Source organism: Balaenoptera ricei, chromosome 20, assembly GCF_028023285.1.
Source record: "Balaenoptera ricei isolate mBalRic1 chromosome 20, mBalRic1.hap2, whole genome shotgun sequence".
NCBI classification, from domain to species: domain Eukaryota; kingdom Metazoa; phylum Chordata; class Mammalia; order Artiodactyla; family Balaenopteridae; genus Balaenoptera; species Balaenoptera ricei.
In genome coordinates, this window is record NC_082658.1 from 24,382,624 (window position 1) to 24,405,541 (window position 22,918).

At 48.7% G+C, this 22,918-nt stretch overlaps 3 protein-coding genes across 7 annotated transcripts; 2 read left to right on the forward strand and 1 right to left on the reverse strand.

The window, feature by feature from the left end:
• Window positions 1-203: 203 nt before the first annotated feature.
• LRRC59 (leucine rich repeat containing 59) lies at window positions 204-11,893 on the forward strand. Its single transcript, XM_059906805.1, has 7 exons — window positions 204-406; window positions 2,518-2,577; window positions 2,899-3,057; window positions 3,289-3,393; window positions 6,153-6,225; window positions 8,293-8,466; window positions 9,901-11,893. Exons 1-7 carry the CDS (start codon window positions 302-304, stop codon window positions 10,143-10,145), a joined length of 921 nt encoding a protein of 306 aa, XP_059762788.1. The 5' UTR covers window positions 204-301; the 3' UTR covers window positions 10,146-11,893.
• On the reverse strand, window positions 11,639-17,842 carry EME1 (essential meiotic structure-specific endonuclease 1). Of its 4 annotated transcripts, none has more exons than XM_059906802.1 (9): window positions 17,806-17,842; window positions 15,976-16,787; window positions 15,765-15,892; window positions 14,487-14,576; window positions 14,275-14,396; window positions 13,945-14,071; window positions 13,589-13,704; window positions 12,607-12,796; window positions 11,639-12,360 (listed from the first exon to the last, which is right to left on the reverse strand). In XM_059906802.1, the coding sequence occupies exons 2-9, from the start codon at window positions 16,760-16,762 to the stop codon at window positions 12,184-12,186; spliced, it is 1,737 nt and encodes a 578-aa protein (XP_059762785.1). In that variant the 5' UTR covers window positions 16,763-16,787; window positions 17,806-17,842; the 3' UTR covers window positions 11,639-12,183. The 4 variants fall into 4 exon arrangements, with proteins under 4 accessions (XP_059762785.1, XP_059762784.1, XP_059762786.1 ...); XM_059906801.1 differs by lacking the exon at window positions 17,806-17,842 and adding an exon at window positions 17,583-17,795; XM_059906803.1 differs by lacking the exon at window positions 17,806-17,842 and adding an exon at window positions 17,583-17,795 and having other exon boundaries at window positions 12,195-12,311.
• A 30-nt stretch (window positions 17,843-17,872) lies between these two features.
• MRPL27 (mitochondrial ribosomal protein L27) lies at window positions 17,873-22,848 on the forward strand. Of its 2 annotated transcripts, none has more exons than XM_059906988.1 (4): window positions 17,873-17,949; window positions 20,048-20,179; window positions 20,594-20,661; window positions 22,434-22,848. In XM_059906988.1, the coding sequence occupies exons 1-4, from the start codon at window positions 17,910-17,912 to the stop codon at window positions 22,638-22,640; spliced, it is 447 nt and encodes a 148-aa protein (XP_059762971.1). In that variant the 5' UTR covers window positions 17,873-17,909; the 3' UTR covers window positions 22,641-22,848. The 2 variants fall into 2 exon arrangements, with proteins under 2 accessions (XP_059762971.1, XP_059762970.1); XM_059906987.1 differs by having other exon boundaries at window positions 17,910-18,027.
• The last annotated feature ends 70 nt before the right edge of the window (window positions 22,849-22,918 follow it).

Below are 22,918 nucleotides of genomic sequence, written 5' to 3' on the forward strand. Positions count from 1 at the left end.
GGCGGGCGACAGAGGGCGCTCCCGCACACGCTCAGGCCGCTCTGGCCCAGCCCGTCTCAGTGGCCGCGGAAGGTGACGTGGACACGGAAGTGGTCGTCGTCGCGGCTGCACCGGTGGGAACGGGGCTCGGGGCTCAGGGCTCAGAGGGCGGCCGGCGGGCGGACGGACGGCGGCGGTCTCGCACCTGCGGCGGCCGGGGACGCAGCCTTTGTAGGTTGGGTGCGAGTCCGCTGAGCCGACGAGCTGCTTCTCAGCCCTTCTCTTGCCCGTCGGAGCCGGGACTCGTTCAGCCGGCGTCACCATGACCAAGGCCGGTAGCAAGGGCGGGAACCTCCGCGACAAGCTGGATGGCCACGAGCTGGATCTGAGCCTCAGCGACCTAAATGAGGTCCCGGTCAAGGAGTTGGTTAGTACAGTCCCTCAAGGCCCAGGCGCCCACCCGCGACTGGCGCTGGCCCCTGCGTTGGTCGCCTTCTTTCCCATGCCTCAGTCTCCATGGCTTAAAATGAGGTGGGGGGAGTGGGACTAACTCCCCGGGGGAGGCCGCGTCCGGCCCCAGTTTTCTTCTTGGGATGTACACGTGTCACTTTGGCACAGTTCCAGAAGATGGGAAGGAGCTGCTTCTCTGGCTATGGGCTTTTTACGGGTCAGGAGTGAATCTCCTCCCCCCCCCCCCCCCCCCCCCCCGTTTCAGGGGCTTTCACAGCGCTCAGCTCCTTGCCCGACCCAAAGTAGGAGCCCTCGGAGCGCGGTTGCTGGGTGTATTCAGAGAATGAATGAACAGATGAATGAATGACTTGGTCCAAGTAGGCCTCCTGTTAGACCTGGGTGTGGCCCAGACCTGGCTTTTCTTGGAAGCCTGAAATCCCAGCTGGCTGCCCCAGCCCTGAGGCGTGCTTCCTTGAAGAATGTGAAATCTCACTGCTTGGTTGGCAAAGTCTCTTCCCAACTCTGAAACTGGTGGGAATCCGCACCATCATGGCCCACCCCTCCACCCACCTACTCCCATACCCCCAACCGGGGAAACAAGCCTGAGGCCCCAGGGACGTTACAAGACTAGTTTGTTGCCAAAGTGGAGTTAGATGGTACATCCCTGCTTTGCCCACCTGGTTCCCCACCCGCATCCCCCACAGTAGCCTCCCTTTGGATGACCTGTACTTTCGTCACCGCCTTCAACGAATTATATTTGCGTTTGGCACTTGGCCCAGTCTTCCCTCTGCCTTGGCTGTGTAGTATGGAGGTTAGAATGGGATTCCCAGTTCATATATCAGCTTTATTGCTTAATAGCTGAGTGCCCTTGACAAGCTTAGTTATCCTTTAAGCCTAGATTTCCTCATGTATAAAATGGTGGTAATTATTCCCGTCGCATAGGGTTGTTGGGAGGATTAAATAAGATTGTAATGTAAAATACTTGGCAGGTAGCAAATGTTGATGCATGTAATTATTACCACGGTGTGCTTCCCACTATGATATCTCAAACTTTAGGTGGTCAAACTTCATGCTTGGGACTTTGACATTTGGAAAGTCCACGTTGGCCCAGTGTCCTTAACTGAATATTTGCCTTCTTCCCCGCCCCATGTTTCAGCCTGGCCCTAGAACTGCTGTCCAAAACCTTTTACCCCAGGCATCCGGTTGGTGCAGCATTGCCCCGAAGGACTAGGAATTAGCTAGGGAGAGAAGGTGGGTGGAGAAGGCAGGGCCATTTCAGGAGAGGGAAAGGAGAACGGAAAGGTCAGTTTTGCTGAGCCTCTCCATCCCAAACCCCATGGGAAAACAGAGCTGGGTTGGTAGGGCCTTGATTTCACTCTGCATTCACTCATTTACTCATTCATTCAGTTACGAATCAGCCAACGGGTATATTGAGTGCCTGGAAGACCCTGAACTGGAGAATATGGAAATCACAAAGCTATATTAGACACAGTCCCTGCCCTGAAACCTAATAAGGAGCAGTGCTAGAGAGAATATTAAAAGTGCTATGGAGAATTTCTAAGAATCTGGTTTTTTTTCCTTGGATGTTCCACAGCCAAATCTACTCTGCATTCTTCTGTAGGTTGTGGTTGACTGGCTCATTTTTCCTTTTGTGTCTCCAGGAACATTATACTTCAGTGCTTTTTTTTTTTTTTAAAGGCCTTTTCTTTTTTTTTTCCTTTGTTGAAAAAAATTTTTTAACATCTTTATTGGAGTATAATTGCTTTACAATGGTGTGTTAGTTTCTGCTTTATAACAAAGTGAATCAGCTATACATATACATATGTTCCCATATCTCCTCCCTCTTGCATCTCCCTGCCATCCTCCCTATCCCACCCCTCTAGGTGGTCACAAAGCACCGAGCTGATCTCCCTGTGCTATGCAGCTGCTTCCCACTAGCTAGCTATTTTACATTTGGTAGTGTATATATGTCCATGTTAAAGGCCTTTTCTAATCATGGGAACTTTCTGTGGAAAATGCTTCATTAGCAGATGTCACTGAATTGTTCCATGTGTTGATCTGACATTTTGTTCTCATTCCCTTTCCTAGGCTGCCCTCCCAAAGGCCACCATACTGGATCTGTCCTGCAATAAACTGACTGCTTTACCGGTAAGACTGGCAAGCAAGCCTGATTCCTTCTAGAGCCCTGATGCTTCTCCTTCCTGTCTGGGGGAGTGGTGTCATAAGGCATAATTTCAGGATAGGCCTGCAGGCAGGATACCACTAAAAAGGGCTAAGCCCTTTTGCACACACGTCTCACTGCTCACCACCAGGAGCTATGCCTGCTATCTCCATTTTCATTCGAGCTGGAACAGCTAGTAAAAGGTAGAGTCAGGATTTGCGCATAGGTGCCTCTGACTTGGGGCCTCCTGGACTGTTACATCACAGTGTGTGAGCCCAAGGCCAAGGTGTTCTCTCTTTCGGTCCTAGTCGGATTTCTGTGGCCTCACACACCTGGTGAAGCTGGACCTGAGTAAGAACAAACTGCGGCAGCTGCCAGCAGACTTCGGCCGCCTGGTCAACCTCCAGCACCTGGACCTCCTCAACAACAGGCTGGTCACCCTGCCTGTCAGCTTTGCTCAGCTCAAGGTAACAATTCATGACCCAATGTTTCATGGCCAGGTGTGGCAGAGGGCTCGGGGACTGAGGGAGTGCGGCTGTGAGAGAGGCCGACAGGAACACCACCTTGTTGTCACAGCCTCAGATGGCTTTCCCTGTGGCTGGAACAGAGAAGGGCTTTCTTCCTGCTCGTTTCGTTCCACTTTGAGGGGCTCTTTATGTGAACTCGGGCTTACCAGACTCTCTGCCCCATCTGTTTAGAGTCTGAAGTGGCTGGACCTGAAGGATAACCCCCTGGATCCTGTCCTGGCCAAGGTGGCAGGGGATTGCTTGGATGAGAAGCAGTGTAAGCAGTGCGCCAACAAGGTAAGCACGAGGCTCCCCAGTGGCTCCTTCACACATTCCCCTGGGACTTGCCTCTGTCGCCTCTTGTTTTCCCCTCCCAGGGCACCCATAGCTGTGTCTTTTAAAGCATGAAGGTCTCTGAAAATGTCTACTCTGAACCTGTCAGGCAAAGGCAGCTTTGTTTCTCTCTTTACTTTACAAGCAGTAGAACAATACTGTCTTCTGCTCTACTGCACTACTTCTGTTCTTAGAAACCAGGACCTTGCATGATCCAACACTGCACTGTTGACAGTTGTTTATATGGAACAAGAGGATTAGGCACTGTAGCCTTTCTGAGTCACAGTTACTGAATTTTGATGATAAAGGTGTTGTTAGTATTTGTAAGTTTATACCTATAAACAGACACATCCTGGGCACATCTGGCATTTGATTTCAGTTGAGTCATCTGACATAGGAGGAAGGAACTAACTGGCAGCATGGAAGGCAAATATTGCCAATAACCTTGAAGGTGCTTTACATTGTTTCTTAAGAACAGCACTGTACCCATCTCTCAAAAACTCTAGCTATAGTCATTTTTTCCCTCCAGCTTTAGAACAGATTGCTGCTGCTTCAGCTGAGCACCAGATGACTTACTTGGCTATGTTTAGGGGGTGTTGTGAACACAAAAGAGTTAACTTTAAACTCTAGATTCAGCGAAATGTGTGTATGATGGGTCTCTGTGAATCTTGGGAGTAATGGCCTTTCTTTTCTTATCATTAGCTCAGGGCTTCTTAGATAGTCTCATCATCTGTGTCACCCACTGTTACAAGAAACCAAGCACAGCATCAGTGCATCCAAGAAGCCAAGGCAACAGTTTGCCCTCAGCTGGGAACAGTACAAGTGATCAGTGACTCCTGTTCTGAAAACTTGGTGCTTTAAGAATGTTGTCTGTTCTGAAGACTAACAGTAGCTACCATTGACTGCTCTTCCTCTGTTGTGCATGCTTTGCATGTTTCATCTCATAACCCTCATAAACCTGGGAAGTAGGTATTACTTCTGTATCTCTGACCCGAGAAAGCCTCAGTATGCAACACCTTTCATTTATCCATTTATTCATTCAACTAATACTATATTAAACCAAAGTTGCTGATATTCTAGTTTTTGACCTACAAAAATAACTTTTGTTGAGTGTAAAGGTCTTTAGTATTCACAGATATTTTCCGGACAAAGCTCTGGGGAGCACGGTGCGTTGGGGATGTGGTGAGAGGCCATGCTCCGGCACCGCCGCCCAGAGCTGTCTCCTGCGCACACCTTTAGGCACGTACAGGAGTGGCGTGGGCCAGTCAGAAGGAGGTCACTTGTCTCCAGGAGTTAGTTTAGGTCTCGTCAGTTCTGACCTTGTGGGTGCATAGTAACTAATCAGCTTGGCACATAGTAAAGCACCTTTTAAAAATAATTTTAGTTCAACAGTAATCATCAGGTGCTTACTACATGCTGTGGACTGGGATAGGTAGACAAAAGCAACCCTCTAGAGGCTCTAGAAGAGCCTCTCCCATTTCTGACTGGGCTGTGTTGTCAGATAACTAACTCCTGATGTATTGTAGCCAAGCTAAGAGGGGTGGCTCTTAAACGTCCAGGTTCTTTATTTAGCCAGTTTTTACCCCCTAAAGCCAACTGAATGGTTGGTGCTTATATAAAATTCAGAGTTCAGGGTGAGACAGGGACTTTGAACTTGGGCCCCCTCTCCACATCATGCTTGACCTTCCTCCAGATCCTGCAGCCCCTTGTTTAGCAGCCATTTTTTAGTAAGCTTGACTCCTTTGGAGAGGTGCCAGCTGGTGCAGGTCCTGGGTTACTCAGGACAGGGTTCCTTGTGGCTTTAAGCCAGGCTCTTGGAGGGAATGGCTTTTGCAGACCTGCTCCTGTGTCCCTCTTATGATAGATGTGGGCATGTCTGAAGTTTCCATGAAGTAAAATAATTACATTTGAATACATGTCTGTCCTACAGGTTGTCTAGTGCAGTAGCAAAACAGAAAATTAAGACAATTTGCTGTCTTCATTTAGAATACTTGAGGTTTTCTTTTCTTATTAATGCAGTCAAGCAACAGTGTTCATTGAGCACATAAAATGCCTTTCTCTTACAGCCCTCCTGCCTCTGTGCACTATATGTAAGAGGAACAAACTCTGGCCTAGGAGCTCAGGAGACCTACACTCTCAGCTGTGCTACTTTCTAGCCATGTGACATCAGAGCCTGGGTTTTCTTCCTTATTTTTACAATGGGCATCCAGTCAGTTGCTCGTCACACCTGTATTGAGTGCTATGACTAGCTAAGCGCTGTTCTCACCTGCAGAGCTAAGGACAGTAGTCCCTAACCCTTAGGGAGCTTACAGTCTAGGACTGAGATGGATAAGAAAACTCCCCACGAGTGGGAGGAGGGGAGCCTGAGGCAGCCAAAAGAGGTCAGGAAAGTGTCTTAGAGGAAGTGCTGTCCCTGTTTAACACAAAAGTTGCTGGGAGAATTACATGAAGCGATTGTAAATGGCAGGACTTTTTCGATTCCAGTTGGCATTGTGTTTCACAGACTTCTTTCCTGACAGCTTTAGTGAACTGGGCTTATATGGCTCTTCTCTGGCTAAGGTTGGTGCAGTGAGGACACAGCATAAGGTTAACTTCATTAGCTCTGCACAGCTTCCAGGGCCTCTGGTGATCAGGGCTCCTGAAAAGAGCAGTCTCTTTTTTGAGACTCCCCGCAGTGAAGACAGCTGCGTTGAGCCGTTCAGCACCCTCCTCTCCCTTTGCAGGTGTTACAGCACATGAAGGCTGTGCAGGTGGATCAGGAGCGAGAGAGGCAGCGACGGCTGGAAATAGACCGAGGTAGGTGGCCACCCGTCTCATGCTTGAGGAGCTAGGATCCAGGATAGGAGCCGTGCAGAGCAGTGGGGAACAGCGTGGTGGTAGATGGCAGCATCTCTCCAGTCCTGGCTTCTCCACTGAGCCCCACAGTCATAGTCAACTGCTTATCTTTCTGTCTGCTTGGAGGGTTAATAAGTATCTCAAATTAAACGTGCCTAACCAGATCCCCTTCAGCACCTTCCGCTGTCCCCCCATAATGGGAAATCACCATCCCTATGGATTCAAGCGTAAAATTGGGAAGATGTCCGTGATTGCTTTCTTGTGTTACTCCCATGTCTAGTTTATCAGCAGTGGCAACTCCAGTGCCACCACCGCAGTCAAGCCTCCAGCCGGTGGACTGCCACAGTACCTCCTAGCGCCATGTCCTGGCTCCACACTTGTGCCCTCTCCACACAGCAGCCAGGGAGATCTTTTCAAAACACAAATCAGTTCTGCCGCTATTTGCTTAAAACCCTCTCATGGCTTCCAACTGAACTTAGAATGAAATTCAAACTCAGTAACATGGCCAACAAGGCCCGCCATGACCCAGGCCTGCTTCTCCGGCCTCGTCCCACACACCAGGGAGAGAGTGCAGTTACGCTCAGCCACACGATCCTCTCTGTTGCTTGAACACACCAAGAACTGTCTCATCTTAAGGGCTTTGTTGGTTTCCTTTTCCCTCAGATCTTTATGTGGCTGCCGACTGGCTGCCGACTGGCTTTGTGTGGTCCTCATCTGTTGCCTTAGGTTAACCTTAACCGTTTCAGAACCACTCAAACCAGAAGAGCCAACCCACCTGCCACTCTCTGTCACATCCTCAGTTATTTCCTTTATGGCACACATCACTGTCTTTTTCACTATTTGTTCACTTGTTTACTGTTTGTCTCCTTCTGTAGAAAGCAGATGACTTAGGCACTAGAGCTTGACTTTTCTTCAGTGCTGTATCCGAGCACTTGGAACAAGGCCCGGCACACAGTAGGTGCTCTGTTGACGAGCCGGCTGACTTCTGAGCCCGCTTGCTGGAGGACTCCCATGGTTAGAGGGACACGTGTAGTACTGATTACAGGCGGCCCCTGAGATTGGAACCCCTGAGTTGTGACCATTCCTTGTACACGCATGGCCGCTGTGCTGCCCATGTTTACTGTGACCACTGCTGCTTTCGCCTCTGGATGGCACATGAGTTCTCCTGAGGCTGGGCAGAGTGTGTTCTTGGCATTCTTGGTGCTTAGCTGGAACTTGGAGCTTGTTTGTATGTAGCAAAGCAGTGGAAAGCTACAGTGATAAGAATAGTACTATTCAGCTACATGATAGTTCAAATAGGCTTTTGAGCCCTAAAAGGACATTTAACCACCATTTGTGGCATTCTGGCTTTGGAAAAATGTGCTTCAGTCTTCCAACTAATTTGGGAATGCATTTTTAGAAACCAGTAATTTGTAAGGTGGGTGCTGTATGTAAACATACTTGAGCTGTGGAATAAATCGGAATGTTACATAGACTCCTGAGTTGAAGTCTAGAGTACCCTCTGACAAACTAGTAGTCTTGTTTTTTCAGGAAAACATTTCCATCTTCTGTAACCCTGAACCTAAGCGCTCCCTTTTTCTTTCTGCCCTCCCCATGCCACATTCCTTTCCAAAGCTTGGGAAGATGGGACTCCCACTGAATCAACACCTCCCTTGTTTCCTCTTCTCATAGTTGAGTTGTGCAAGGCTGTCAGTGGCTGTGTCTTCTGAATTAGTACCTAATTCTAAAGGAGCACCAGACTCATCACCCATGCCTTTCTTATGCCCCCCCTTGTTATATCACCCTAATCTCTGCTGCTTGTGGCTAGGAACCCCTTAATAAGAATCCACTGAGCAAACCCTGAGAGGAGCTTATTGTATTTTAGGGAGGGCTTACTTCCCAGAGAGCAGAAAGACAGCTGTTGCTTTTTAATATATCTTATGTGATCCACAGCATAAGGGAAGGGAGCCTGAATCCATATTAATCACTTGAGAAAGCACACTGGAGGTCTGTGGGAGAGAAGCCACTTTTGCGTATACTTTCTCACAGAGGCCGAGAAGAAGTGGGAGGCCAAGCAGCGAGCTAAGGAGGCTCAGGAGCGGGAACTGCGGAAGCGGGAGAAGGCGGAAGAGAAGGAGCGCCGGAGAAAGGAGTATGACGCCCTCAAAGCAGCCAAGCGGGAGCAGGAGAAGAAACCTAAGAAGGAAACAAATCAGGCCCCGAGTATGTTTTTCTCTCAGTTGCAGGGTTCCAGGAGGGTGTGGTGGGGAGATGGCTTAGGTTTCCAGGCATGGCTGAGTGAGTGAGCGAGCAAACAAGCTTGCAGACCTCGTCAGGTACAGTATACTCTTAAGGCCTGGGAGTAACTCAGAGGGTCCACTTACGGGGAATGGGGACCCTCCTACTGCCCCGAATGGTTTGTTTCCCCAGTGTCACATGCTTATATGCAGGTATTTGGGTCAGATGTAGCTTAGAACATTTCCAGAACAGGGAGTTGCACTTTTTGTAAGGGTTAGATTCTAAAATCACCCAGAAAGGTGAAGATTGCATATGGTCACATTACTCTTAAAAGTCCCTGATCATCCAGGAAGTGGACTGAACTTTTGAGTGTGTGGTGCCGTCTCAGTGGTGCCAGCACTGCCTGTGATTTTCTTTCCCAGTTGGACCCGATCACTCTGTTTGGTGAACACCAGGGGAATCACTTGGCCTGCATTCGTGGAGCCATGTCGTATGTAAAACACGTTAGTGTTTTGCCTGAATATGTCCCGTTGGATTTGTGCAGCAATGTGGCTCCATATATAAGGGAGGACCGTATATCCTCTGGGCCAAACGGGACACCTGAGGGAGAGGAACCTGAGCAGGGAAGCTCTGTGGGGAGGGAGGCCTGCAGGGCCTGTCCCTGCTTGCCCCCGCTAGCCTTGAGCAAGTCGCCCAACCTCACCACCTTTCTGTTCCCTCGTATAAATGAGGATCATACCTCCTTACAGATTAGTGATAGGATTAAGTGAGAAAAACCTATGACAGGATCATGTAGTTCTTGGAATGTGGGTGTTCACTCAGGTTTTTTAAAAATTTGCCTAAAAATCTCAAAACCATTTTTTTTCTTCAATAATTATATTCACTGCAGACAATTTCTTTATATATATCGGAAAATGGCAATCACCTGTAATCCCCTGTTCCCAGCAGTAATCACTGTTACCAATATGGTATACTTTCTTCCAGGCTTTCTTTTTATAATAAAAACATTAACAATATTCATAAATTTTGAACCTGTTTCCCCAAATGGGCAGCACTCTACCCACGCTTGATGCCTCCTGATGAGCCCCTCCCCGTGGTCCTAAGGGGCCCGGATCATCAGCATGTTATGGAGAACTTAGGACCCTGGGGACTGTGTGCTAAGTGAAACATCCAGAATGAGATCCAGTTTTGACTCTACTCCCTGAGATCCAAGGGAGAAAGAGTTCATGTTTCAATCTCTGCATAGCAAAGTTTTTTAAGAGCTCAGATGTTCTAGAAAATGTGTTCTCCTCAGGGCCGGGGGAGTCTTCATCAGAGCAGAGGGGTGTAAGTGGACGTGCATGGAGACTAGCACCGACTGCAGAGTGTGCGTCCTTAAACTGACTGGACTTTTTGCCTACTGTGACTTTGTCCCTCCAGAATCTAAGTCCGGCTCTCGGGCCCGGAAGCCACCACCCCGGAAACACACTCGCTCCTGGGCTGTGCTGAGGCTGCTGCTGCTGCTGCTGCTGTGTGTGGCTGGCGGGCTGGTCGCCTGTCGGGTGACGGAGCTGCAGCAGCAGCCCCTCTGCACCAGCGTGAACGCCCTCTACGACAGCGCGCTCCGGGGCCTGCGCAGCCACGACATCCTCCGGTGGGTCCTGCAGACCGATTCTCAGCAGTGAGCTTGTCCTCCACGCCTGCTGCCTCCCAGCCTTGGAGCTTGGATTCCTATGGAATTGGGTTCTGTTGGACACAACCTCTTTTTAGTGTCAGACCTACCTGCCATCATCACATGGCTGCCGTTTGGTACTTGAGACCTCCTCTTTGTAAGACTTCTTTGTTCCTTAGTCAGGGTTCCCTGGTGGAATAAGGAGAAATAGGAGGTGGGGCCAGTTACCTGCATGCTTAAAAGAATAGGCTTGGGGTGGGGAGAGGAAAAAACATAGCCTTTTCTAGTTGTTATACAAAGCTGTATAAAGGCAAGAGTCATTTCTACTAAAGGTCAGCTGTCACTACATTTATACTTTTGTATGTCACAAACCCTTTCTTTCATTCCTCCCTGGGGAGCCAGGGCAGATCAGGAGGCAGTGTGTTAGTGGGGACTAGGGGAACACCATACTCAGCAAATCTAGTCTAAATTGGGGGGGAGGGGCATACCTATTTCTTAAGGACCTCAGACATTCAGATATTTTAACAGTCATACAAGATCTCAGGCTGTGACAGGACTTCCAGACCATCCAGTCCAATGTAACACTTGTAGACAGGGAAACTGAGGCCTTCCATGACTTGCCTATGGTCTCCTAGCTGGTTTGAGGCAGAACTGGATTCCCACGCTCGTATCCTTTCTTTCCATCATTTTGCCTCCTTTATAATGTACTGAGAGAACAAAACTTACACCAGAATTGTCTCTTGGCTGGAGTATAGACTCTTTCATGGGAAACAGATTCATGACCCACAAATAGAAATCGCATAGCCATGAGGGTCTTGGGCAGCTCTTGTAGAGTCCTGCGGCAATTTATGTGGCTTCTATAAAATGGGGATGGTCCAGGCTCCTTGCTTCAATTTGAGAGCATTAATTCCGATTGCCAATAAACAAGAAGGTGGACCCTTGCAAAGCCACATTGTCTATGACAGCTCTCTTACATAATCGGTGTGACTAAATACCTCATAGGCAACCTGAAAACTAAAGCTTCATAAGAGACTGAGGTTTAGAATTGATTCTAGACATAACTACACCTACACAATGAAGGGAAATAAGTAGCATCATGGAGTTTAAAAGTGGTACATTAACGACTAGCATGAATAAAGGCAGAACTGTCCATTCTCTTGTCTGCCAGACTCAGCCTTTTCTTGCTCTGTGGCCTCCTTTGCCTCCTTTCACAGCAGTTGGATGAAGGGGTCAGAAATGGCCGTCACGGTGCTCATTCACAGAAGACTCCCGACTGAAAGTTCCTGCCTCTCCCCAGGGAGAGCAAGAACCTGCCATGTTCAGAGACAGAGTGGAGTCCATCTTTTCAGCACTAGTGGCCCATGGATAACACTGACACTTGTGACCGTCCTGATAGTGGAAGAAAAGACTTCTTCTTTTCTCCCTCAGGGAGAGCTCTGCTGCGTAGGCCCACACCTTACTCAGAATCACTACACATTCCTTTAGTCTTCCTCCAAGCTCCAGAGCCATTGGTACAAATGCTTTATTGAAACTAAACACATAGTACATAAAATGAGATTAAGAGAATACAGAAGTCAGCATAGTGATCGGACCTCCCCCCGTTCCTTGGCTGCTTGAGGCAGCTTCAGTGGATGGGAGGAAGGCAGGAGCACACCCAGCCTTGTCAAGCAACCCGCCGAGGGCAGTTCACTTGTGACCTCGAGATTTGACGCTGAGGTTCTTCTGGATTTTTACAATTATTAAATACGTGTCTGAGTGGTCTGTCTTTGTTCCTTTGTATTTTGAGGGCTGGCTGGGGCAGGGGTCGGGGTGGTTTGTACGTGGCAGTTGACTTGCTAGGAGAGGAAGGCAAATGTGAGCATCTCAGCCTCTGCCCCATGTTGACAGGTAGGGACACTATCGCAAACAGCGACACCGAGGAAAGCCTGTTGTGGGCAGGACCCAGGCTTGTGCTGCAGGAGGTGCTTCTAATCCCTGCACTGTAGTCATGCTCTGAGGTCGGGGGGCTGGGGTGGAAATCAGCTTTTCATCCCTGTCCCTGAGGGCTGGCATCAGTCTGCACTGTCTAAAGAGAGATCTGGCTGCAAAGCTGTCATCTGAAGGTAGATACGCCTGGAGAGCTCTGGTCCAAGACGGCGGGAGGTGGCTGTCACGCCTTCCCCACGGCGCACCTGTATGTCTGCAAGCAAATTCTGGCGTTCTTGCTCAGAAAAACACCGCTTATAAGCCTGAAAGTGGTAAATGACCTGTTAATACCATACCACCCACGGTCATTCCTCATCCGTGAATAAGGGACAGGAAGCTTGGGTTGAGGGATGAGAACCGTCCTCCCTCCCTGGTCAGTGTTGACTCTGATCTCAGACCCGCACTGTTGACTTACAAGGCATTCCTGGGCCCTCACCAGTGCTGTCCATGGAAACTGGGAGTCCACTAAGGCCACAGTGCACTGGGCAGTGACCCCTGGAACGGCATACCTGGATCAGGAGCTGTGGGGAGGGGTAGGCGTCCACAACGGCACTGGCCATTTCCAGGCTGACTCGGTTCAGCTGCTGAATCTGTCTCCTCCAGACCACTGCAAGCCCCCTGCCAGAGCGGTCCACCTTTGCCCCTCCAGCCCAGTCACTCTCCAGGCAGAAGGAGAAACTAGCTTGATCTCGGAGCTTCCTGCAAACAGCACAGTTGAGCTGCGAGTCGTGTGTTACTGTGCTGCACCTGTCCCCTTAACTAGGAACTTAAAAACCCTCCACTGACATCGGAAGAGGTGGGCATGATGTTCTACCTGGCCAATTTGAATGCTCCTTCTGTCCCCTAGCAGTGCTAGTTGCCAATTCCCGTAAAAACGACATCTGTTCCTTTTCATCAAAAAAGAAGTTAACAGAAAAGTACGAGACTCTTGCTTGCAATGAGATTGGGGTGTCTTGATCGGGGAGGCAGTGTGCTGGGGGTTAGCGCAGAGCACTGGGTATCAGGCAATTTGGAGTCCAGTTCTGGTTCTTCTGATTCGCTAGGAACTTTGACAAGTCGGTCTCTTTAGGCCTCAGTTCCCTCAGGTATAAAATGAGGGACTTGGACTGGATTGTCTCTGAGGAATCACTGATTTTAAATTCTGACTATGAACAGCCCTTGAGCTAAGTAGGCTAAAAAATTGTTTTACAAGGGCTTGTTTCATTGTGACCTGACCTGCAATGAATTCTGGTAAGTTGGCCCACTGATAACCCAGTACCAACCTGCAGAACACAAACTTACACATAAGCTACAGGAGAACATTTTAAAGGGACTGAGCTTGGGGGCTCTTTCCAAGAATTCCCAGGGTTAGGTCAACTCCTTCTGCCTCAAACTTGAGTGACAACAGACTAGCAGCAGAGTTTAGGGGAAAGGGACATCTTCTTTGGGTACCAGAATCACTGTAAAAGACAAGGCCAAGCAACCGAGCCAGGACTTGACGGGGGCACTCACTTGAAGGGCGCCTCAGCCACAGCCTTTGTGAATGTGCACGCCAAGTCAGCCAGCTCTTTCCAGCTCTGCACAATTTGAGCCTGGGCTTCTGTGTGTAGCTGCAGATCTACCAATGCCTAGAAACCCCAAAGCAGATGCACTGGAAGGGTATGCAGAGGCTAGTTTGAAACTGTTCTCTCCTCTCACTGTTCACTGAAGCTGCACCCCAGCCCCTTGGCTCCCCGTTTGGCCCCTTCTCTCCTACTTAGTGCCAAGGTAGAAAGTAGCGTCCAGCAGGCATTTTACTCTTTATCAATGGTGAATCGGGTTAGATGAGAGTGGGCACCCACGATGACTCAGGCAACAGAAGTTCTTACCTCTTCCATGTCTACTCTGGTCACCACAGCCGCTGTGTTGGCCTCCGGTTGTCTCTGCTTCTTCTTCTCCTTGGCCTGTTCTCCATTTGCCACTCCCTGTTTCCTTCTCCTTGGAGGATTCGGAGCACTGGAGCAGGGGAGGAAATCAAAGAGCGGCAGCTCCAGGCCGAGCTCGGGCAGAAGAGGTGTGAGAAGACTGGACCAGAGAGTCCCACAGGGCTAGGAGGGATGCTATTTTGCAGAGGGACCCAGATCTGGGATGAATAAATTCACCCCTGTTGGCCTAAGAGCTGCTCCTTTTAATGCTAAGTCTCGAGGACAAATCCAAACCTGAAGCATTTCTCCAGATCCACAATCACCAGTGACAGAGCTTTCCCAGCTGTCCTTGCTGTGATGTCAGTTACAAAGCTCCGAAGCGTTTCCTTCCCTTGCTCGGCGCTGCCCAGACTTCCCTACGTGAAGGGGCAGAAATGCATGAATGCCTGCTCCCGGCAGTCAGCCCTCTGTCCCAGCCTCAGCGCCTACCCCTCTGCTGTGCCCACCTGCTTGAAGTTGTAGATCATGGACACAAACGCCTCTGCCAGGAGCAGCACCAGAATCGTCGGCTCCTCCACCCAGCCCTCCTCTCCATCCTGTCAAAGGGCGCGGAGCCCAGCAGAGGGAGGCAGGTCAGCAGGTGCTTAGCACCTGCGAGAGAGACCCAGGCCTTCCGGGTGAATGACTTCATCCCCATCAGCCTAGTCCACTTTGCATTATCCTTTTCCTTCTGGAATGAAGTCATGGTGGCAAGAAATAGTAACCCATAATCCTGTCCTTCCCAGTCCTCAACTGTTCAACCTCGGTGTACTGCACCTCTGAGGCAGTGAATAAGAAAGGAGCATCAGTGAGTTGAAACGGACTGAGAAGTAAATGCCAGTATTTCTGTGTATTCTGAATAGGGGAATGGAGTGAAGGAAACTCTTCCAAAGGATTTGGAACAAATAAGTAACTTGGGCTTTGAGGGTAGATGCTAAGCTGAGTGGCCCTTACACAGGTTTTGTGTGACAAAGAATCACCAAGGAAACTTCAGTCTGTGAGAGCACCTCTTCTTCGCCATACTAGGGCATAATCAAACAAAGCCAAGGCCACGTCATGGTCCACAATCCTACAGCAGTACAGTATTACAGAGTAACCATGAGCAGGACTTGTGCGGAGTTTTCTGATTAGGTCCCTATAAGCAAAAGCCAAGACCCATAATATTGCAAAGCACAGGTGGGAGGAGCTCTGGGTTCTAGTCCCTCCCACCCCCCAGCCACTACTCAGCTGTGATCCTTAACAAGGCTTTCAACTTCTCAGGGCCTCAGTTTCCCCACCTGTGATGTGGGGATAAGAATTTCTTCCTTATAGGATAACTGCGACAGAAACGGGCGATTTCCCACCCCCTGAGGGACGTTTGGCAATATCTGGAGACATTTTCAATTGTCACAACTGGGACAGGAACTACTGGCATCTACCAGGTAGATGTTAAACATCCTACAAGGCACAGGACAGCCCAGCACAACAGGGAATTAACCAATCCAAAATGGCAGCAGTACCCGAGGTGGAGAAACCAAGTCAAAGCTGTTATTATCCTGAGGTACTGCGCTGTCCCTTGTAGTTTCCTTGCACCCTGCCCACACCTGGGAAAACAGCCCCTTTATTAAATCCTCCTCAAATTATACTAAGCTGAGTGTGCTATCTGCTTTCCTGATGGAGCCTTGACTGATAATGTATCCTTTAGAGTAAAAGCACATTTATCCTGTAACTCTAAGGAGGAGAGACAGCAGCCAGAAAACCCCTACCTCAGTGGACCCAGCCCTTCTCCGCCACGTGATGCTGCAAGGCACGGCCGGCGCCTCAATCACACAGCAGCACTCCATGGACTGTAGTGCTCCGAGGAGCTGGCCCCCACCTTCCATCTGCAAGAGCACTGCAACAGATGGGAGAGGGGCTGTCAGTGGGGCCCAGAAAGCAGTTCACCCAGCATGAGGTAAAGAAAGATGCCTGCAGGACCTGGATCCAGCAGCACAGCGATATGCTTTAAGCACTCCTCTGGCCTCTGAGCTTTCAGCCTGTTAACCAGGGCTGCCTTCTTCTTCCTTTCCTGTTGCCTCTCGGTGCTTTCCTTTTGGCTTGCTTGTCCCCGCTGCTGGCATCCCTGTGAGCCTCTCTTCTGGACCTTCTGATTATGCTTGGTCCTCTTCTGAGGTGGGGGTACCTCAGCATTTGTTTTAGTTACTGTCAAGCTGTTGCTCTGGACAGAGCAGGTAGTTTGGTAGGCTGGCAGCTGATGGCATGGACTGTCTACCATAGGGTCCTTATTATTTGATGCATGCCTCTCTGAGGTGTCACAGAGAGCAATATCACGGATCTTTGTAAAGGGCTGGTTTTGCCAGTCACGTGATGCTCCTTCATTATTTTGATGATCTAAAACCCTTTTAACTGGGGAGCTGGAGTCCTCAGGGCTCAGCTGCTTGTGGGTCAAAAACTTACAAGTAAGTCTCTCAGCCAGGGGAGCAAATTCTTCCTCATCCTCACTTCCACTGCTTAGCACCCTGACTGGCTCTGTTTGTGGGACAGTTTCAGCTGCCTCTGGAACAGGTGGTGGATCTTTCAGTTTTTGTGATGGAGGACAGGAGGCCTCAGAATCTGAGGTGTCAACCACTACAATCTTCTCCTCCTTCTGAGGCTGCCTCCTCTCTGTTGAAGACGGTTCCTTCTTCAGAAAGGCAAATGTTGGCAACTCCTCAGAGTCACTCTCACTGGATTCCAGTGAGAGTGATAACTTCTCTACAGCCATCAATATGTGCTATCAGATTAATTCCCTAAAAAGAAAAGAGACATGAGACACAGACTGTAGCACTGAATTCAGTCCACTTGATGTGTTCTATGGCCAAGCTTTAAGGAAATAAATGATACACAGAGAAATAGGATATGGTCCCAACACAGTCAATCTGGAACTCAGAACAGCTATGTCTGTAGTCTAACAGGAAACCTTCTCAAATCCTTTCTAGGTCAAGGTGAGGTATAAACAAAGTGGAGATTACTATTAAAAAATGTTAATGAGGTACGAACAAGACTCAACACAACCTCTTTGCTGATCTCTGCATGTAAAATGGAGATACCAAGAGTCACTCTTTTTTAACTGAGTATGTGAACTTTTGTGACTGGCTTCTCAGCATAATATTTTCAAGGTTCATTTATGTTGTAGCATGTGTCAGTACTTCATTGCTTTTTATGATTGAATAACACCTCACTGTTTAGATACGCCACATTTTGTTTGTCCATTCATCATCTGGTGGACTTTGTTTGATTCCATTTTTGGCTATTTTGAATGAATAATGCTGCCATGAACATTCATGTCCTAGTTTTTGTGGGGATGTTTTCAATTCTCTTGCAGACAGACCTAGGATTGCCAATTGCTGGGTCGTGCACAAGAGTCATTCTTTGAACAAATATTCACTAACTCTATAGGTGTGACCCAAGATGAGCCTCGCTTTCTTTTTTAGTAAAATAGGGATAGTAACATTACCTACTTTACAAGATTGTAAGAAGTTTTAAAAAAAAAAATCATGCATCTACAGAGCTCAGTAAGGTAAGCTGAACGAATAGGGACAGACCTCATCCCTGTCCCTGCACGGGCCTCGGTAGAGTCTGGCAAAATGCGGGGGTCGGACAAGCGGGCCCCTGCTGAGCGGGCTCCAAGCCTCTCCCGCCGACACCAGGGCGGGCGGCTCGCCCACACACCGCGGCAGAAGCGCCGGACGCCCCGGCCACCAAGCCTCTGCGGAGCTGAGCTCAGGAAGAAAGCCCTACCCCGTCCGCCCGCCCGGCAACGCTCACCAGCAACTTCTCGCGTCACGCTTTCATCCGCCACGCAGGACCCGGAAATAGATCTCCGGTAGCGGAAGCAGATTTCTCAGACCGGAAGCGAGTGTGAGGCCAACATGGCGTTAGCGGTGCTGGCGCTGAGGACGCGGACAGCTGGTAAACGGACGCCGTGGCAGTCGCCGGGCGAGGGGTGGAGGCGGAGTGGAGACCTTGCAGGGATCTGGGGGCTTGGAGGTCGTTCCCCCACGGATGACCCTGCGGGCGGGAGGGGACTGGGGGGAGTGTGTGGGGCCCACGAGGTTTGAGGGGCGGTAGTCGCTGGTCGTGTGACACCTAGGGCGCGGAGCACGTGACCTTTCCCTGCCAGGCGTGCAAATACAGCTTCCCTAGGGGTGGGTGACGGTTCTCCGCTTCCCCTGTCTAGGTTTGTTTGGATCCCATTATCTACAAAAATGGGTTACTGCTTTTGGCACATAGGCGCTCAAAAAGTTAATCTATTCATTCAGCAGATTGAGGTCTTTGTGCCAGACACTGTGGTAGGTGTTGAGGATCTCAGCAGAGAAGATGAAGACATAGTCTCTACCCCCAGGACGGTTACTTCTAATAGATAAGCCAGTACATAAGCACGTAAATAAAATAGTTGTGAATTGTTGCAACTACTGTGACAGAAAGGGAAAAATGTGTCTGTGTCTTTTTTTTAGGTTGGGTGGTCAGGGAAGCCCTCTGAGGAGGTAACATGTAAGTTAAGACCTAAAGGATGACAGGAGGCCTGGCTTTGTAAGAGAGTGAGGGGCAAGAGAATGACTTGACCCAATTTTCCATTTTGAGAAGCAAACTATTGCTCTTGTGTGAATTTAAAGGGAGTAGGAGTGGAAATGAGGAAACCAGATGGGAAGCAGTAATAGTAGCCCTGAGGAGAGATGATTTAGTCAGGATGTTAGTGTCAGTGAACTTTGGAGGGCAATGGGAGGATTTGAAATCCGTTTTGGAAATAGGATCCACAGAGCTTACTGGTGAACTGGATATGTGAGATCAGCAAAGGGAAGGAATCTGCAGTGACTCTTTGATTTCTGCCTGAGCAACTGTGTAAGTGGTAGCATCATTTACTTTGAGGAGGATGGGGAATAGGGTGAAGGGCAAAGATTCGTGAGTGAGATAAGTTAGGTAAAGCAAAGTCCAGTTCCTGAAATTGAGTGAATAAATGAATAGGTGTTTAAAGGTAGGTAGATCCTGGTGCTGGCCATTTAACATGTTGTCTCTCGAAGTCCTTATCTCTGGTCCTTTGCCCCAGCTAGTCTCTGTTCTCATTAAAACTTCAGAAACCTAGGTTTTAGGAACTCTGAACTTATAGACTCCAGGACCCACAAGCCTTCTCTAAAGACTCTGGCATGACCCTGATTAACCATAGCTGTATCTGGAGACCTGAATGCCGGGACTGCCATTCCTGGGCTTGTCATATAGCACAGGGCTTCCATCCTGGTCAGTATGAATTTTAGTTCACTTTCCTTTTTAAAATAAATGCCATTGAGCAGTTTGGAATGAGTATGGAGAGGTCAGATTAACAAGGGCAGGGTGTCAGTCTTCTTGGTTGGACCTGTGCTTGATGGACTTGCCGAACAAAGGAAGGGTCCAGCCTTCTGGAATGGACAGGAGCCTGTGGGAGTCACCCTCACAGAAGCTGCCCTTTTTGTTTACAAGTATCTGATGTGCAGTGGATGGGTGATGGCTAAGAAGGTGGTGGGTGAGGTCAAAGCAGGAGCCTCTCTCTGGGTGTCCCGTTGCTGGGCTCTGCGGTCTGGCCCCTCCACAGTGCATTGAGCCTTGAGGGCATAATGGTGAGTGAGGCTGAAACAGGCAGCTCTGTGGTGTCCTCTTGCTGGCTTCTGTTTCTGTGGTTTTGTTTCCCTTCAATAGGACTGGATGTGTCAGGACCAAGGGCACATGGTGTTTATTTTTTTTCCATTAATATTTTACTCCCTCCCCTCAACCCTAGGCCACACACAGACAGCTCATGTAGTGCTTACACCATGGACAATACAAGAATGACTTATCCCCTGTCGTGGGGGAAGACCAAGGACCTCAGACACTCCCTGACAACCCACGAAGTCAAGTGGCATTTCTGCTCACACACCTTCCTCACCTCCCCTGACACTGCCCCCTGCCACCTCTCAGCTTAGCAAGTGACCCATTGAGGCAGAGAAGGAGTCTGATGGGGAGCTGCTCTGTTTGAACAACATTTCTGTTCTCTCTGCAGTTACAGCCCTGCTGAGCCCCCCTCAGGCTACAGCTTTTGCCGTCAGATATGCATCCAAAAAGACAGGTGGCAGCTCTAAGAACCTCGGTGGAAAGTCACCAGGCAAACGCTTTGGCATCAAGAGAATGGAGGGTAAGGATGTGGCCTGGCTTCCACTTTCCACTTAGCACCCTACCCTGCTGTCCCGGCGTTCCTTTGAAGAGCGGGCAAACCACACAAGTGCCCTGTCCTGTACTCTCCATTTTGCTCACCAGAACATTTAGTTCCAAATTAAAGAAACAGATAAGACCTGAGGCAGGGTGGAGGGGGTGAGGAAGAGCAGATAGGTGGGAACCTTGGCCATGCGACTGCAGAGGAGGCTGCCGGGTGGGGGACAGGGGGCTCATTGTGTCAGACCGGGAGTTGGTCTTATCCAGGGGCAGGCTTAGAGGTTGGTATGTAGCATTTGGGCCAGGAAAGCGAGGGCTGCCGTGGTTTCTTAGCAGTTCGCTGTGTTGCCTCATCGTGGGGGCCCAAAGGTAGCACACCTATGGACTTCTCTTCTAGGTCACTATGTTCATGCTGGCAACATCCTTGCGACTCAGCGCCACTTCCGCTGGCACCCAGGTGCCCATGTGAGTTGCTCTGTGTCCCACCCACCCCCACCCCCACCCCCCCGCCGTTTTTTCTTCACCTCTCCGTGCTCCTGAGCATAGTAATTATAACAGTTGCAGTTATTGGGTGCTTACCAAATGCCAGGTGTCATGCTGATTCCTGGGCCTGCATTATCTCATTTCATCCTTACCCCCATCCCTAGGGTAGGTAGGTGTCATCTCTGTTTTACAGGTAGGATGCCAGAAACTTAGAAGGCGGGGTGGGTAGTGACAGAGCTGGGATTTGAACCAGGTCTGCTTGACTCCCAAATCACTTTTTCGCTTTGGTAATAGCATTAGCTTGGTTCTCTGGGGTCTCCTTTCTAACCCCCAGTTCTTGGAAGAAGATATTTCTAGTGATTTAAGATATTTTTTTAATCTTGGGAAACTAATTTCAATTTATTCATTTTTTTCCTTATTTTTAAGAATTCCTCCTTTGATTAAAGTTATTACTAGATGGCTGAAAGATAACTTGAATTTAATAAAATAGAATTCAGTTTGTGGGCCAGAAATTAGGTCCATACCAGGCAGGGATTTCAGTTTCAGCAAGTTGGTATTACTTGCTGAGGTAGGAAAGTTCTTTAACACAGATCTATACTATATTCTTTACATTATTTAAAATATTAGTTTCCTCTGTAATCAGTTTCCTCCTGCCTTCTTACCTCTTTTTTGGCAATTTTAGTAGGCACAGAAAGACTGATAGTAACCTATAATTATTTCAAAAATGCTAATTTGTATGTGAATTGATTGTATGTGTAGTACAATATTTTTTTAGAACTCGAGACATTCAGTATGTGGCTGTGTTAATTCTTCAGACTTAATAAAATAATGACAACAATAATAAAAGCTAATATGTTGTGACCTGGGCAGTATTCTAAGCTCTTTCTGATTATTAACTCATTTAATCCTCAAGATGACCCTATGAAATAGTTAATATTTATCTCCATTTTGCAGATGAAAAAAGTGAGATACAGTGAAGTAAATTAACTTGCCCAGATCACACAATAGTAAGTAGTAGTGCTGGGATTTGAACCAGTCTGTTCTTTTAATCAGAGAGATATTGAATAATGCTGTGTAAAAATTGCCACACATGCAATCTCAAGTTCTAAAAGAAAAAAGCTATGATATGTATAGTTTAAAAAAAATAAAGAAAATAAATATATAATACACAGTTTATTTAATCTCTTTGCTCATATTTCTCACCTGAACATCAGGGTTAGCGATAGTACCTACTTCACAAGGTGAGAATCAAGTGAGTTAATGTATATAATAGGGCTTGGAACAGTGCTTACACACAGTAAGCGTGACATAAGTATTAGCTGATATCATTTTGTTTAATTAGCGTATGCATTATCCATATAGCTTTGAGCCTAAACTTTATAGATCACCATATAGATGAAAATGTATGTCAAACTAGTGTTGTGTTAAGCCTCAGTGAAGCAAACTCCCAGGAGCAGTGACATTTTCCTGGGCCTGGTTTGGGCATCTATCCAGTGTAGCCTCTGGCCAGCTGCACAGATATGGGTCCGGGTATCAGCCCTCAGGAACTGAGTAACCACCAGGATTGGCTGTTGGAGTTTTCTTTTCCCGCCTTTGTGATGGAGTAATTACCAAGCAGTGGGAAAGGGAACCTGAGATGGAGCTTTCTGAATCCTCCCCTTTGGCCCCAGGGCCTGAATCCTTGTGAAGAGTCTATCCTAGAGCCCTGGGATGGGCCCCCTGACTGTCCAGCTGACCAGGTCTGTGTGTTGCAGGTGGGGCTGGGGAAGAAGAAGTACCTGTATGCTCTGGAGGAGGGGATAGTCCGCTACACTAAGGAGGTCTACGTGCCCAGTCCCAGCAACTCGGAGGCTGTGGATCTGGTCACCAGGCTGCCCGAGGGGGCTGTGCTCTACAAGACTTTTGTCCACGTGGTTCCTGCCAAGCCTGAGGGCACCTTCAAACTGGTAGCTATGCTTTGACCTCCTGGTTGAGGCCTTTGGACAGAGACTGGAGCCCAGGTGACAGGAGAGGGTGGTACCAGACGTCATCAAGGGTTGGAGTGACGACAAGGCCTCCCAAGGAAGAAGTCTGCTTGGTGGTGACTGCAGGAGACTATGAAGTGACTGGCTGGGAAGCCCTTTGGGAGACCTGACCTGGGGCCAAAAATAAAGTTAGCTGGAGTCGTGAGTCTCTGCTATTTGGGGACAAACTGGGATGGAGTGGCTTACTGATCTGTTACCCATGTTCTCAGGTGCAC

Bases quoted from the DNA above. Each gene is read 5' to 3' on its own strand.
- LRRC59 (XM_059906805.1), top strand. From the start codon at position 302: ATGACCAAGGCCGGTAGCAAGGGCGGGAACCTCCGCGACAAGCTGGAT. The intron at 407-2,517 runs GTTAGTACAGTC...TCCCTTTCCTAG, and splicing joins AGGTCCCGGTCAAGGAGTTG to GCTGCCCTCCCAAAGGCCAC. The intron at 3,058-3,288 runs GTAACAATTCAT...CCATCTGTTTAG, and splicing joins TCAGCTTTGCTCAGCTCAAG to AGTCTGAAGTGGCTGGACCT.
- EME1 (XM_059906802.1), bottom strand. From the start codon at position 16,762: ATGGCTGTAGAGAAGTTATCACTCTCACTGGAATCCAGTGAGAGTGAC. The intron at 14,577-15,764 runs GTAGGGGTTTTC...GCCCTTTGACAG, and splicing joins GAAGGGCTGGGTCCACTGAG to GATGGAGAGGAGGGCTGGGT. The intron at 14,072-14,274 runs GTTTGGATTTGT...CCCCTGCTCCAG, and splicing joins GATCTGGAGAAATGCTTCAG to TGCTCCGAATCCTCCAAGGA.
- MRPL27 (XM_059906987.1), top strand. From the start codon at position 17,910: ATGGCGTTAGCGGTGCTGGCGCTGAGGACGCGGACAGCTGGTAAACGG. The intron at 20,180-20,593 runs GTAAGGATGTGG...CTTCTCTTCTAG, and splicing joins TGGCATCAAGAGAATGGAGG to GTCACTATGTTCATGCTGGC. The intron at 20,662-22,433 runs GTGAGTTGCTCT...TGTGTGTTGCAG, and splicing joins GCTGGCACCCAGGTGCCCAT to GTGGGGCTGGGGAAGAAGAA.